Source organism: Spermophilus citellus (genome assembly GCF_964194105.1).
Source record: "Spermophilus citellus genome assembly, chromosome: 11".
NCBI lineage: Eukaryota > Metazoa > Chordata > Mammalia > Rodentia > Sciuridae > Spermophilus > Spermophilus citellus.
This window is the reverse complement of record NC_138192.1, coordinates 46,182,608-46,198,421: the sequence shown is the minus strand read 5'-3', so window position 1 is coordinate 46,198,421 and position 15,814 is coordinate 46,182,608. Positions and strand designations below refer to the sequence as shown.

Sequence of the window (15,814 nt, the reverse complement as noted above, 5' to 3'; positions counted from 1 at the left end):
TCAAAATTATACCACCCCCATAATCCAAAACTATTTTTCCTATGTAATCTATTATTTTCCCTGGATTGCCTCACTCCCCTCTGCAACTTTACTTTTTCTAGATATAAATATACCTACTTTCTGTCCTATTTTACTCAGAGAAATGATCATGAGATTAAGCCAAGTTTTTTAAATTTATCAATGAGGTATTTCTTTTTTTTTCTTATGTGTACACTGTTCTGTGGATATATCATGATTTGTTTATCCATTTACTGGCTTATTAATTTGCATACTGTACATCACTAACTTTTTATACATAACAGAATAACATTATGAAAATCATTGTGCAATTTACTTTTTATTTACAGTTGTTTGCAGATCTCAGTATGTCATAGATTCATTATTATTTTTAATGATCAGATTAATTATATGAATAATTGCTGTCTATTTCCCCACTCCTATCCTAATTTATTTATATTTTGAAAACTATAATTGTTTTTTATGCAAAAAAAATGCTTTAATGGTCATCTTTAATCATAAGTCTAAAAAAACCTATACTAGTACACACACATTACACTAAGTGAACATTAGAGTATTCAAAAAAAGTTTGGAAAAGTACTTTCATATAACCTTCATGAATACTATATCTTTTTAAATAATTAGCAATGTGTTAATCTGAACTTTTCCCAATATCATTGCTAAAAAAAACAACACAGTACATACACAAAAATATTGTTTTCTTCAAGTGCACTTTGTTTTCAATAATTTTGGCCAATTGAAAGGACCTGATGATCTTTTACTTCTTGTGCAACCACACCATAGCTAGGATGATCTTAAATTCAACACATTGGAATAATTTCTATTCTTTATTTTAATACTTATTTTAGTTTTTTTTTACATTCAAATTTCTGATCTATCTGAATGCATACGTATATGATTTTGTGTAGGGATTTAACTTTCACCCTAAATATCAAAAATTTTGTCATTTGTAGAGTGATTGAGAAAGATCCCTATTGCTCTATAGTACATATAAAGGCTTAATTTTATTTCTTTATAATTTTTGTAGATCAGTGTACATTAACATAAATTTAAAATTTTGTTTAGCATCATAGTATATTTTATATGTCATATGATGAATTTCACAGTAACATTTTCTTAATTTTTTTTCAAAATTACTTTGACATTCTTGCATATTTTTACTTCTGAGAATTTTTAAATATGATTAGAAGAATAAAAGCATCATAATGGATTGAGATTGCATTGTATTTTTAATTTGTGAGAAATCATATTGAGTAAGGAATCACTATGAAAGATTTTCTAATAATAAACTATTTTATATTTCAGATGTTATAGTACACACATGATTGGCTTTACCTAAATAGAGAATATTTTTATAGCCATAGTAAAAATTATATGGTTTTCTGCAAATTTTAATTTTAGGTATAACTTTATTATTTTTCTTTCTTTTTTGGTATGGCAAATAGACATATATTAGCAACAGGAAACCATGGGTATGTTTTTCTCTCAAAGCCTTAAAGAATCAAGTTATCATATACACAATGAGAATTGAAATAAAAGGAATGGATTATAAAAATAATCCATAAATAAATATTTATATAGTGCTTATATAAATGTTCCAGACCTGAGTGGATGCTTTTCAGCTTGTGTTCTTTTCAAATAATCATGTATTATAGTGCCTCTTACTATGAAATCATAAAGTATTCTAAAGGCTATCAATTCCTGTGCAAATATTACTAGATGACCTTAAAATTAAAAATTTCATAGGATGAAGGTGAGATGACTCTTCTCATACTGTTCATAAGCCTTAAAATTATGTTTTTTGCTCTTATAGATACTTGATATGCAGAGGGATTTCAATATATTTTGGTCTAACACATTTAATTATTAAATGCTTTCATGAAATTTATGTTTTTATATTGACATAGCATCTCAAAATTTTTTAAATGTTAAAGAAATTTACACAAACATTCTCAAAAAAACATTCAGATTGAAAAATGTCTGGAGAGTGAAAGATGACACTTCCATATCAATCCCATCTCCAAATCCTCAGTGTCTCTGGTCTTTGTGTTAAAACCTGCCACTGCAGCTGCCTCCTTCTCCTCTTCCTCCGACTTTTCTGCTGCCACCACCCTGGGTTCAATACAAAGCTAGTACTCTGTCACTGGACTCTACCTTCAGTAGGTGAAACTTCCTTCCTACTTTATTTCTCATTTATTTATTTATTTGCTTGTTTGTTTTTTGTTGTTTGTTTATACTGGGGATTGAACTCAAGGGTGCTGAATTATATCCCCAGCCCTTTTTTTTTTTTTCTTTTAACTGTTTCTTCTTAGACAGGGCCTTGTTAAATTGTTTAGGGCCTCACTAAATTGCTGAGCTGGCAAACCTGTCATCCTCTTATCTCAGCCTCCTGAGTTCATGGGATTACGGGCATGCACCACTATACACAGCAAAACATATTTCTTAATAGCACCCTCTCTTCTCATTTTATGGTGCATATTTCTAGAAGGATTTTGAGATAGATCTCACAAAGTGGCTCAGGCCTGGCCCAAATTGTGATCATTTTGCCTCCGTCTCCCCAGTAGCTAGAAATATAGGCATGTGCCATTAGACTTGATGACACCTATTAAAGTAAACCAAATCTGAGCACTTAGATCCTAGTTGAACATTTAGTGAAAATATGATTCATGGGAATAGTGTATGTTATGAAGGTCTGAGAAACAAAATTGAAAATATATCATATTTACAATAATACCAAAAAATTGAAGAGATATTAGACAATAACATAATTTGCACAGAAGAAATGATACTGAATAACTGACTTAAGATGATAAGGAAAGTCGACAGTAGTGTAGCTGAAACTTTTTTCACATATCAACTGAACATAAGAAATATGGTTAGAAATTTTCCCATTTCTATTACAGAACAGTCAATTATGAGAAAATTTGTAATTACATATTTTATGGTGTGACTCTCTTGCACCACTCAATTCCAAATACTTCACTGGTTTCTCTAGTGTAATATAAAAATTGACTTCAATAATGAATTACAACACTTTTTAAAAATTTCTGAGATCTTGTCTTCCATATGCCACTATAAGAGAACAGATTCTTTGCAAGTGTATTTAGCTTTATAAGACTTGTTTCAAACATTCTAGTAAAAATTCACACGAAGTACTTAGTGCCTATAAATGCAGTAACTTCTCATTATTTTATGTTATTTCTGGTGATAGTTTTTTTTCTCAGTGGGTGGTTCAAGAGTTCATCTTATTGGGCAAACTAGATTTTTAGAGGTGAACTTTACAACTTATCGTCAGTATTCAATCCATTACAAGTTCAAATATATTTTGTCTCCAGATTGTTCCCAATTTTGTTCACTTTTGTCTCACAGAAACCTACATTAAACTTTCACACTCTTCTCCCTGGAGACCTTTAAGCAAGTCTCATGTGATTTCTCTCTATCCAATTTTGTTCTCCAGTTGCAAATCATTCTCCACATTATAGCCAAATTGTCTTAAGACTTTCAGCTTCTCACCATATCTCTGTATTTAAATCCTTCTCATGGGATTCCAATGAAAAATCATTGGTTCACAAGTCTCTCCATCTCTTTACACACTGATGAACATATATATACACTACTAGAAACACAACAATTTGTTCCAAAGTTTTCTGTTCTACTTTTCCTCTCCACTTTAGACTCTTCATGCATTCTATTTTCTCTTCATTACCCCATTGAACCAAATATCCTTAGTAGGAAGATCATACTTTCCTTTTTATTATTTCCATTATTATTGAGTATAGTCTCAGTCTTGATGAAGGTATATAAAGATATACCTCCACTGAACCAAAGGGCCTAATTGAAACTACTGTTGTCATTTGAAGGAATATACTCACAGAAAGATTCAGTAACATTTTAGGTATGTCAATTTTATGTCCAAAAGAAACCTAAATGGCACCATCTTTATTAATTCAGTGTGAGTTTAGTCTAAGAAACTTGACTATTAGTTCAGATGGTAATAAGGAGAAGTAACTAAAATGAAAATGATAATAAATGAAACTCAATATTGCTTATATTTATAGATACATACACATACATATAGTTACAAATGTGAATGAATTTGATGGATAAGACATTGAGATAAAAGAGGGTGGAAAGATAAAAAAGTTGGAGTATAAATATACATGTATGTATTCATATATATGTACATATACATCTACTACATAGACCGAAAACTCCTGTTCTTTCACAGTATCCTTACATAATAGATCTTGTGTCTCTGACAAAATTTGTATATTGATGTCTTTTTACTCATTTCCTGATAGATACATTATGCATTCCTTAAACTCAACTCTTTGTGTTTATGGAATATATTGCAAACTAAATGCATATAAAGAAGCTGTATTGATAAGATAATTGAGTGAAACAGTTTGAGCTTAAGCATTGAAGACCCAGGTGACAGAAGAGAACATGTTCCATAAAATTGAAAAATAGCAGGTGATTAACTCTTCTCTTCTCTAATGTTGATGCTGTTTTGATATACTTAGCCTAGGTACTCTTTTTTAAAAAAAATCAGTTGTAGAAGGACACAATACTTTATTTTATTTATTTATGTGGTGCTGAGAATCGAACCCAGTGCTTTATGCATGTGAGGCAAGCACTTTACCACTGAGCCACAACCCCAGCCCGACCTATGTACTCCTAATTTTCAAGAAAAACCAAAATAAATTGATTTTTTAAATGACATGTTAATCTTAAAATTTGGAATCTACATAATAGTTTTGAAACTTATTTTTAGCACTAATGTACACCTCAGACTATCATTTAACAATCTCTGCTCTCTGACAACTCTGAGTCTCCTCTTAAATGATACGGTTGTTTAAATTTTAATTGTCAGTAGATACCTTATATCTTCATGTTCAGTTCACTTGCCTAGGAGGTGGTATCAAAATTCTTACTTTATCACCAACAATTACTCATTTACTAAAGCCTAAATATTCACAATTAGCATAAGATAAGTACTTGAGAGAGAAGGGAAATTGCATGGTAAAGGAAGGAGACCCTCATTGTTATACAAAATTACATATAAGAGGAAGTGAGGGGAAAGGGGGGAAAAACAAGAGAGAGAAATGAATTACAGTAGATGGGGTAGAGAGAGAAGATGGGAGGGGAGGGGAGGGGAGGGGAAGGGGGATAGTAGGGGATAGGAAGGGCAGCAGAATGCAACAGACACTAGTATGGCAGTATGTAAAAAAGTGGATGTGGAACCCATGTGAATCTGCAATATGTATACGGGTTAAAAATGGGAGTTCATAATCTGCTTGAATCAAATGTATGAAATATGATATGTCAAGTGCTTTGCAATGTTTTGAACAACTAATAATAAAAGAAAGAATCAAAAATAAATAAATAAATAAATAAGTACTTGAGACTATAAAAATGTACACTTACTGAAATGGATATTATTTTAAACTATTACATTGTTTAATCTTGGAAAACTAAAGCCTTCACAGATTACCTAATCCAAAGTCTTCAGTTTATATGCAATATAATTTACAGATAATCTAGCACTGGGTCATAAGCCATGTTTTTCTGATTTCAAATTTAGAATGCTTTCCCAATCTTCCATAATATACTTTTTCTATTTTTATCTCCTAGTGTGAATGAAGATTTAGAGAATCAGTTTTGCTTTTAATAGAGTGCTAGGGTGAGTCAGAAGAAATAAATTTAAGTCACATTGAACATACTAAAAAAAAGAAAGCAAAACAAACCCAAAAAGCGAGTGAAAAGATTGCATAAAATATTGTGTCTGTAATTTGAATATAAATATGGTCATTTTCAAGAATTGTCTGGGAATTACATATATTTATATTTATGAATTCTTTTTTCCATAATAGGACTTTGTCCCAGATTGACATGGTCCTAAACTGGAGCACTGCAACCTTACAATTACTCAGAATAAAATCATGTGTTCTTTAGAAGAAGTTACAAAAGAAATCAGGGATTTCATTTCTCTGGTCATTTTTTTTTTTATCTCTTACACATTCTAGCTACAAATGTGACTTTTTCTTGGTTCCTTTTTTGTTTCCTCAATGTTATATGAATTGCTTGGTTAAAATATTAAATATTTGGATGTTTATAATATTATAAAGTCAGTGAAATTTTACAGTTCTTAGAACTTGTGTAATCATGATTTTGCTTCCATCCTCAGGTTTATAAGAATTAAACTTGAAGTGGACCAAAATGAAAATAACCTTTCAATTTAGTATGACACAACACCTATACACACATGCAATTTCTTGAGAGTGGTTTTTCATCAGATTTCTCATAGCAGTATATGAGGAAATTATTAACTTTAGTAAAATGGGTTAATATTTCTCTTAGATGTACCTCACTATAAAAAAGTCACAACTAAAATGTGGGACATCATTTCATTCTGTGCTAAATTTTTTTAAAAATATATCTCTGTGAGAATGTTGTTAGAAAGAAGACAATATTTTCATGGTTCACATGCTTGGACTGACTTTCATAGGTCCTTCTTCTTTTCTGTTTTAAAACAAATGTCCCAGTGACATATATCTTTATTTTTCTGAAGCTGGAATTGTGGCAGATACCTCACAAGCTGCAATTGTAAAGGATTTGTAATTTAACGTAGTAACCTCTAATTTTGTTAAAATCAAGATGCAAATTTTCTGTAAGTTTTTAAAGATTTATTCATTTGACTAATTTTTCTTCATAACATAGACTGCCTCAGGCCCCAAAATTTTGCTATGTACTTAGAGAGCTTATTAGGAAAGAAACTATATGAAGAAAGCAATCAAATATGTCTTCTCTTTTGTGCAACAAAAAGAACAATGAATGCCCTTTGTTGTAGGTCGACCACATGCTTCTATATCGCATTTCACTAGTATGTATAGTTCATTGGCTTAATGAGCTAGCCAAAGAAACAAAAAGAAGTCTTACATTTTTCTTTTTCTTTCCTATCTAGTGTGTTTGTTTTATTTTTGGTCTTTTGGGTATCAAGTGTCTCAAGCTTTTCTGTTAAGATTACATAAAGTGCAGACTTACTAGAATGAATAATATTTTAACTTGTCATTTTTTACTGTTTGATAGCTAAAGACTTACTTTCACAGATTATCTAGTCCAAAGTCTTTATTTGATATGCAATATAATTTATAGATAAACTAGGACTGTGTCAGAAATTAAATTCTTCTGATTCCAAATTTAGTAATTGTCAGTCCTTCACTTCTCTCCAGTTCTCTCTCTCTGTGTCCCACATTTTGTACTTCCCTAATTGATTGAATCCCCCTTCACAGTCTGTTCATGACATCAAGATCCAAGAGGAACTTCTGCCTTTTACTCCCCATACAACATCTTTTTAATTGAGTCCCTTTTATAAGGCTAGTGCCATTAATAATTCTAGTCAGGTTGTGGATAATAAATAGTAATTATTTCAGTCCTATGCAGCTCACTACAAGGGGTGATTTCCTTATTTGGTCACAGATTCCTTCAGATTAGGATCATATGTTACCCCCTCCTTATGGTAGTCATTCTCTTCCTCCTCATCCTCCTCCTTCTTTTCTTTTTCTTTTTACCCTCCCTCCCTTACTTCATTCCTCCTTTCATCCATCCCCTCCCTCTCTTTCTCCTAATCTGTGATGTTGTTTCAGTGTTGAGGATCAATGAACACGTAAATAAGAAGTGGGTTATTGAGGAGAAACACCTGCTAACATTTTCTCCTCGTTGCCCCTATTCCCTGAGAATCGTCTTGTCACTGATGATATTATGACTTTGGGTTAAATGAATTGGATATAACTACCATTTTCCCTATATTCTAAATACTTTAGTTATTGGAATGACAATAGATATTCCTTGATCCAGAGACCAAACAATAAAAGCATAGATTCAAATGACTATGAGTTATCCATATCTCTTCTGTTTATCATGAAACAGTCTTCCCCTTTCCTTAATCTATGCTGTTTAGATTAGAATAGAGACCTGAAAATTTATTTAACCTTAAAAATTTTACCAATATTAGAATTTTCGCCCATCTGTTTACCTGATAAAAGGTACCACTAAATCAAACTTCTGAATTCTCTATAAACAGAGAAATTTGTATCTTAATTATCAGTGGTCCAGGTGTAGATGTATACATAGAATAGAAAGATAATCACCTCATATTTGAGTATATATAGACTAAAATGAAAATCTTAAATTCAAAAAATGAGGATATTGTAAGAAATATTCAATTTTGATAAGAATACCATTAGTAGAGAATCAGGTGTAAATGTTTATGTCTGAGAAAACACAAATAGGGATTTTTCTCTGCTCAAGCCAGACAACTGGCATCATAATTTTTGAATGCTAAAGGTTTGTTCTACTGATGTTAGAAAATGACAAATATACCACAACAGACTCTAAACAGCTTATAATGGTTATTTTATCATTATATTTCCTGTTTTTAAAATTATGATTTACACTGATATGAACATAATATTTGGTGATATATTTACCTTTAAATGATGCCAAACTGCAAAAATGCAGTTAATTTAAATGAAACTGGAACATTTGAATATGATTGTTTGGTTTGGCTGTGACAATTCCTTGTATTCTAATCATCTATGAATATTATTCATATGACATTTCTAGAGCACTCTGTATTGCAGAGGGCCCTACATTTCATTCAGCTAAGTTTGAGATATATACTGGGTATAAGTACTGTTTCTTCTCAGTATTGAGAAGCTGAGTGCTATAAAATTTCATATTTTCAGGTCTCAAGTGAAATAGGACAAAGAATTGATAATGAAAATCATTAGATCTTTTTTTTTTTTGCTTCATGTTTAAGTAATATTTTCCTTTGTGATACAGTAACATGTAGCAGACAGTGACTTGTAATTCTTTTCTTTTTTTCCCCACATTTCAGGTTCTTTTTGAGTTATTAACTTTATTTTCTTTTAATCCAAATGGACTGCTAAATAAATTCTGTTTATTACCAACCCAGGCAAGAAACTACCTTGTGTTAAAACATATTTCCACTAGTTTCTAGGTCCTCTTGATGCTCTTCCACATTGACTACATGTCTAAGAAGTAATCACCTTCAAATAATTGTTTCTAGTCTTGATATAATACCCCTGGGATTCTCTTCTCAGTTTTGGTTATGCACAATAAACCTGACCATGTCAAATTAATTACTACACTGGTTCCTGTTGAAAGTGATCAAGTTAATTGAAGGGCACAGAACATACGTTCTTTTCCTTGCTATCTGTTCCTAATGAACTCTTTACCTTTGTCTCACACTAATTCACTAAAGCAGAATATTGAGCAGAAAAGCCAAGCTATCAGAGAGATATTGCCACTTTCCTCAAAATATGTTGAATAATAGTAGCTCTCAAACTGAACCGTTATTCATTGATTTTTTTTGAACTTTTAAATCAAATTGTGCATAACAAGGATGCAAAGCAATTGGTAGTTTCTTACATTGCTGAAAAGAGGGTGCATAGTTGCAATTTTTTTTTTAAGTTTTTCTAGTAGTATCTGTCTTAATACTCAACACTTCTATTCCTTGGCAAATATTCAAAATAAATGTGTTCACCCCAAAACATTTGCTACTTTAGTTGTGATGGCTCAAAACTTTAAACAAGGCAAGTGGACATTATGAATCAAATGGTAAAAACATTTTTCCACAAAAGGAAATTCTGCCAAGCAATAAAATGAAAAAAAAAACTGACACTTTTACAATATGGATGAATTTTACAGACATGTTGAAAACAGGATGTCAGGAACAGAAGAATATAATTCTACTATGTTGATGTATTTAAAATAATCAATGGTGTTTGATATTAGAATTATGGTTGCTGGCAGATGTATATTGACTGGGACAGATCACAAGTGAAGCTCTTGTAGTTCTGTAAATATTCTTGCAGGGAAGTGGCTAAACACATATAAACATGAGAACTCCAGTGATTTGTGCAGATATACATCTATAATGATTAAGAATGTAATTATTTTTGAAGCCTATGTGACAGTTGACACCTAAATCCATATAATTCCCCCATAATATAAATGTATAGATACAGAAAACTATACAAGTTTCTGTTTTAAAAAAAGTGTTCTGTTTTGTTTTGCTTTTAGTGTCCTGAATTTAAAAGACCCAGGGACATTGCAGTTGACTGGGTTGCTGGGAATATTTACTGGACTGATCACTCCAGAATGCACTGGTTCAGTTATTACACTACTCACTGGACCAGTCTGAGGTACTCTGTCAACGTAGGGCAGCTGAATGGCCCCAACTGCACCAGGCTCCTAACAAATATGGCTGGAGAACCGTATGCTATTGCTGTAAATCCTAAAAGAGGGTAAGTTAATGGTTTGGTAGTTATATTATTGACATGAGTAATCCAGTTTCAGAGATTGTGCTCTGTTTCTGTTAATAAGTATTCAACATGTAACAGATTCACAAGACTTCTGAAAATTCCCAATCTTCTCTTTCCATACAAAAACATAACTTTTTTACACCAAATGGTGATATATTTTTCCTGAATTGTTGCAATCTCATACATTGTATACACAATAGTATTTGTATGTTTCTGTGAATATCTTCACTTGTATATGTGACTTATAAAATAATGATACTTGTGTTATGATCACATATACTACTACTGTTATTCTCCAAGTGAACTTTCTAAATATTAAACACATTAAATGTAGAGTATTATATTAATGCTGTTGGCTATTTTTGATAATAAATGATGAAATAAATAAATAAATAAATAAATAAATAAATATATTATATATACAAATTACTTGATACAAACATTTTCTTTTTATTACTTGAAAAAGGAAACCTACAAATAATGGATAAAAAAAGAACAGGAAAACGTCAAATGATACTCCAAATCATCCACAAAATTACTAGATGCTAAGTAAAAAGAGACAATTTCAACTATCAGAATTGCACAGTGTGATGTTTTCTAAGCAAGAGAATGATTTCTGTTTGATGAAATAGTGACATCACTATTGAAATAAAAGTTGCATATTGGTACATCATTCATAATAAAATGAATATTTGGTCACAACTAGAGGCATAATTACAGTGATGGAAATTGTTTTGTTCTGTGGTTTTAATGGAATTTTCAAAATTGAACTTTGGATATTAAATAATGTGCTATGATGTTTACTATTAAGAATGGTTTTTAAAATGTAGTGAGTTTAGATAGGACTTTATTCAAATTGTTGATTTATGCTTTTCTATTGGAGGTTTCCATTTTGTAGATTACAGGTTGGTTCAGAAATATGCTTATTAAGGGAATCTAGAGGTGACCACACATGTGGTCTGAGGAGGCAGTGCTTTTGGAGCAGAGATGGGTTATAACAGCAGCCTCACTAAACTAACTTATGTGACCTGCTCTCTTCAGGATGATGTACTGGACTGTCATTGGGGACCACTCCCACATAGAAGAAGCAGCCATGGATGGTACTCTGAGAAGGATTTTAGTACAAAAGAACTTACAGAGGCCCACAGGTATTTAATGTTTCTGACATATGTTGAAATGTTAAGCAGATTGCTAAATATATTAGTGTTAACAATTCTTTCTAGTTTTGTTGGCAATATAATCATTTTTACAGTGAAAAAAATACACACACACATATACACAGTATGATTTAGTGGACATTATTAACATTTCTTATTCTATTTTCTTGACTTGAAAGTCAGGTCATTATCATACTGTCATTATTATTATGGGAGTGTTATTTGAAAATCGCCTGAGTTGTAAAGCTATTAGTAGAATTTCACATGAATTTGACAGGTTATGGCAATGTATTTGGGTATTTTTACAGATCTATGTTAATGTTCTGGGGGTAGATGATAATATTACTAGAGGATGAGAGAAGAAATGGACAAAGTAGCATGATATAAATAATTTCTGTGAAAGACAGGTTTTATGATTCCTTGCCTTTTTATTTAGGGCTCTTGTCAATCTGACCTAGAAATCCATCCCAGAGATGGCATTTAAGCTATGACTCCAAATTTTTGGAACACTTGGAACTGTTCAGGATCTCAGGTCTTCATTCCTCCTGCATGTTCTTTCTGCCATGCTACTTCCTTCCCAGCTTCCCAATCTGGAATACCCATCTAGAATTTCTCTCCCTAGCTGAATCTTTTCTGTCTCATAAGTTTTAACTTTAGTACTTCTATAATAATAAAACATTTCCAGGCTTCAGGCTCCTCAAGGATTCTCTGCCATCCACCCTACCAACTACACTCCCACTAAAAGAACAAAAGAATTATCTGTCTGTGTGCTTTGTTATCAAATCATTACACTTTGTAGTTTAAGATTTACTTGCATTTGGCAACTTACATTCTTGCTAAATTTTAACTTGACTTATGCCCTGTTATTCAATTAGATTGTTTGTAACTTTTTAGGGGAGAGAGAAGTATTTGAGATCTAACATAGTCATATAAGTGTGTCTTCATTTAATCATTTTACAAATATCGATGGAACACCTACAGTGTGCCAGAAATGGTTCCAAATACTGAAAAAACAAATATCTACAAATGTGAAGCAAGTCCCAATTTCACAAAACTTATCTTCCTGTAGAGCATACATTATATAATGTCAGTTTAAATAATAAGTGCTCTGCAGAGAAAAAAAATCATAGTAAGGAAGGGAGAGTAATAAGGGATGATAGTTTAATTACAATTATCAGAGAAGTTATCTCTAGAAAGGTTATATTTAAGGAATGACCTAAATAACAAAGAGGTAGTTAGAGGTGTGATTGTGAAAAAAGAGCTTTCCATACAGAAAGAACAGTAAGATAGTGAGCTTCAAATATGTCAAAAACAGCAGGGTTAGTATACCTAGAGCCATGCCAGCCATTCAGGAGAGTGGTGGACACGAAGGAGAGAAGGTGGTGACTTCAATATGCTGTTGAAGACTAGGTTTTATGCCACCTTTATGGAGAGCCCCTTGAGTGCTGAGGAGTTAAGGGGTGTGATCTGCATACATACAATTTTAATTTTTTAAGCACAAGGCACTTTTTGTTAGCATTTGAAAAAAAAGTCAAATTTGAAGTTACAGGAAAGTGGCAAAATTAGTGAAAGCAACCTATAAAAAATTCCTCATGCTAAAATTTTACACAATCACAGTATAACTAACATGTTTTCATTTCAAAGAATGACTTTGATAGCAGTTTGTGGAATTTCCTATAGGTGCGTTCCTTGAAGGGAGCCTGCAAATAATTTATGTATGAAGAATTTATATATTTTTCAGAAGAAACCAGGAAAAGAAAGAGAGAGAAAGGGAAAGAGACCAGTAAAACTGGATTCCAAGTAAAGTCCACTCTTGGTTTGGGACTCTAGGGATATGATCTGGAGCATAAACCCCATGTCAGGCAAGGGTGGTAGATTTTCACGTGCCATCTGTTATGGATTGGCTTTGGGCTTTAACTTACTAAGCAAGTCTGCTCTAATCAGTTGAGCATAATTTTCTGGGGGAGGGGGTCAATTGTGAGTCTCTGCTGCTGGATCAACAAGTGGGGGATGTCTTTGAAAGAAGATCTGGGCAGGCAACACATGAGCTCCCACAGTGGATCTCAGGAAAGATGCATGCATGAAACATTCTTCCATGAGTTGGAACGCTGCTCAATATTTCAAGCAACGTAATGATGAAACTGATGGCACCACTATTTTCAAGAAATTAATTGAGAATGAAAAAGAATGAGGCATACCCAGATATGTGTTCAATTTGCAAAATGTAAGATTATTTTATGTCTAAATATATCCTTAGAGTACAGAGACTCTAATTCATAGTGGGGGCATTTGAATAAAGGAAACATGTTCTTTATTATTAAAGGAGTTAGATACAATTGGCTTTGGATCCAAAGAGATTTACTTATTAGCTATGAGATCTCATAATGAAATTATTATCTTAAAATATAGGTACTATCATCATTAGCAAACCAAGAAGTAATAATGAATACCTGAAAATAATCCTGTATAAACTAAATGAGATAGTTCTGTAAAATCAGGGCTCCAGTGTTGCATGCATAATATGTTTTGTTGATGAGTCATGGTGCATCTAGAAGTTGACAGGTTCTGTAATATAACATGAGCGGTAAACATAGTCTTAAATTCTAACACAATTACACAAGTTTTTCTTTTAGCCAATAATTAATTATTGTACAGTTTTTATTCAATTAGTGATTTGAATAAGGCAGGTCTTCAGTCTTATTTCTTTGGCAGCATTTGTGAAAGGTATTGAATAGAACACAGACCAAGAGAGCAGGTAATTGTCATTGAATTCCCTTGACAAGGAAAAAAAAATAACATGACTTGGAAAGTTACTAGCAGATAGAAAGGGGATAATATATATGAGACAAAGCAGAGATAGCCTACTGGAATTTATCAAATACAGATAAGGATAGAGAAAGAGATGGGAAGTGGATCCAAGAGGGATAAAGAGTACATAAATGAATTGAATCAAATATCTTATTGCCTTAATTCGTTTATCCTACTTTTATTAAAAAGATGAATGTTTACTATATGTTATTTATTAGAAATGCAGATGCTTGGATTCATGTAGCTTTTGGTCTAAAGTAGTGGACTATAAAAACAAAATAAAACCTTGCATATATCTATGTGCACACACAAACACATGTGTAAATGGCACTATGGAGAAGAATAGAGTGAAGTGCAAAGCACATAGGTGACACTCAAATATAGAGGGGAGGAAGGTTTTTCAGGGAGTTGAGTAAGAGTAAGTGCTAATCCATGACAAGGAGTAGGGTGAAGAGAAATGTTGGAATACAAAGTAAATAGGTCAAAATGGTAGAAAATGGAATTGAGGAAAGCCAAAGAGCATAGTAAACAAATGACATGAAATGGAACTTGATACTTTGAAAGGTGATTAGGGGCCAGCAGTTATAAGGTCTTAATGTCTCCTGCAAGTACTATTGATTCATGTTAAGCAGGAAACCAAATCTGGTCAGATATCCATAAGAGCACCAGATACATCTGGAAGATAGTTAGAGTGAGGCTGTCTACCCCATGAATATTGTGAATATATGTGTTTTCTGCTCAAAAAATTTGCTTGAAAACTTCTATCTTGCTACAGGTGTCAACTCTGAGAATATGTATATCAACCTATTCAACTAATATGTATTGAGCACCTTATATGCTTCAGGCATGATTCTTGAAATACGAGAAATAAAAACATAGCCATAGTAGAGGGATGGGATGGGGACAGTAGAAATTTAATATTTACAAATAAATTCCAAAGTCAATTTTAGGTGTTTAATGCTATGATAAAAAGAGTGAAATTGCCAGAAGAGTTGGCAATGGTAGAGAGAAAGGTTGCAGTATAACATAATTAGGCATCAAGGTAGGCTTTCATAGAAGGTGGGATTTGAGCACAGATGTGCAACATTGTCACTCAGCCATAGAAAATGTTGTAGGTGTGCCAGGACCCAAGTTAAATCAATCAAATGGAGATATTTTACAGGTCATTAAAAACATTAGTTTTGGAACTCAAAATAGAACTAGGAATTTGGTTTGGGAAACTAACAACAAAAGCGGATATTCAATAATACTTGCGTTGTTAAGATGAACAATGGATGGTCAATAAGATCTCAAGGGTAGAATTTTAGGGAGATGCTTATATTGAAAAGAAGAAAGATGACAAGTGAAGACACTAAAGGCCTCCAAATACTAGTAGGTTAGAATGTGGTGTCACCATAGCCAAAGAAGGGTTTCAAAAAGAAGATGGTATACATTATTGAGCAAAACACTGCCTCACATAGAAAAAGAATAGTAGAAAAATAT

At 32.3% G+C, this 15,814-nt stretch overlaps 1 protein-coding gene across 1 annotated transcript in view; it reads left to right on the top strand.

The window, feature by feature from the left end:
- Positions 1 to 15,814, top strand: part of LRP1B (LDL receptor related protein 1B) — a gene marked incomplete at its 3' end in the record, with an annotated part of 1,847,377 nt that overhangs the window by 1,745,268 nt on the left and 86,295 nt on the right. The window contains exons 78-79 of the mRNA XM_081262419.1: positions 10,126 to 10,349; positions 11,409 to 11,515. Coding sequence (XP_081118545.1) covers positions 10,126 to 10,349; positions 11,409 to 11,515 — 331 coding nt within the window. The remainder of the gene's footprint in view (positions 1 to 10,125; positions 10,350 to 11,408; positions 11,516 to 15,814) is intronic.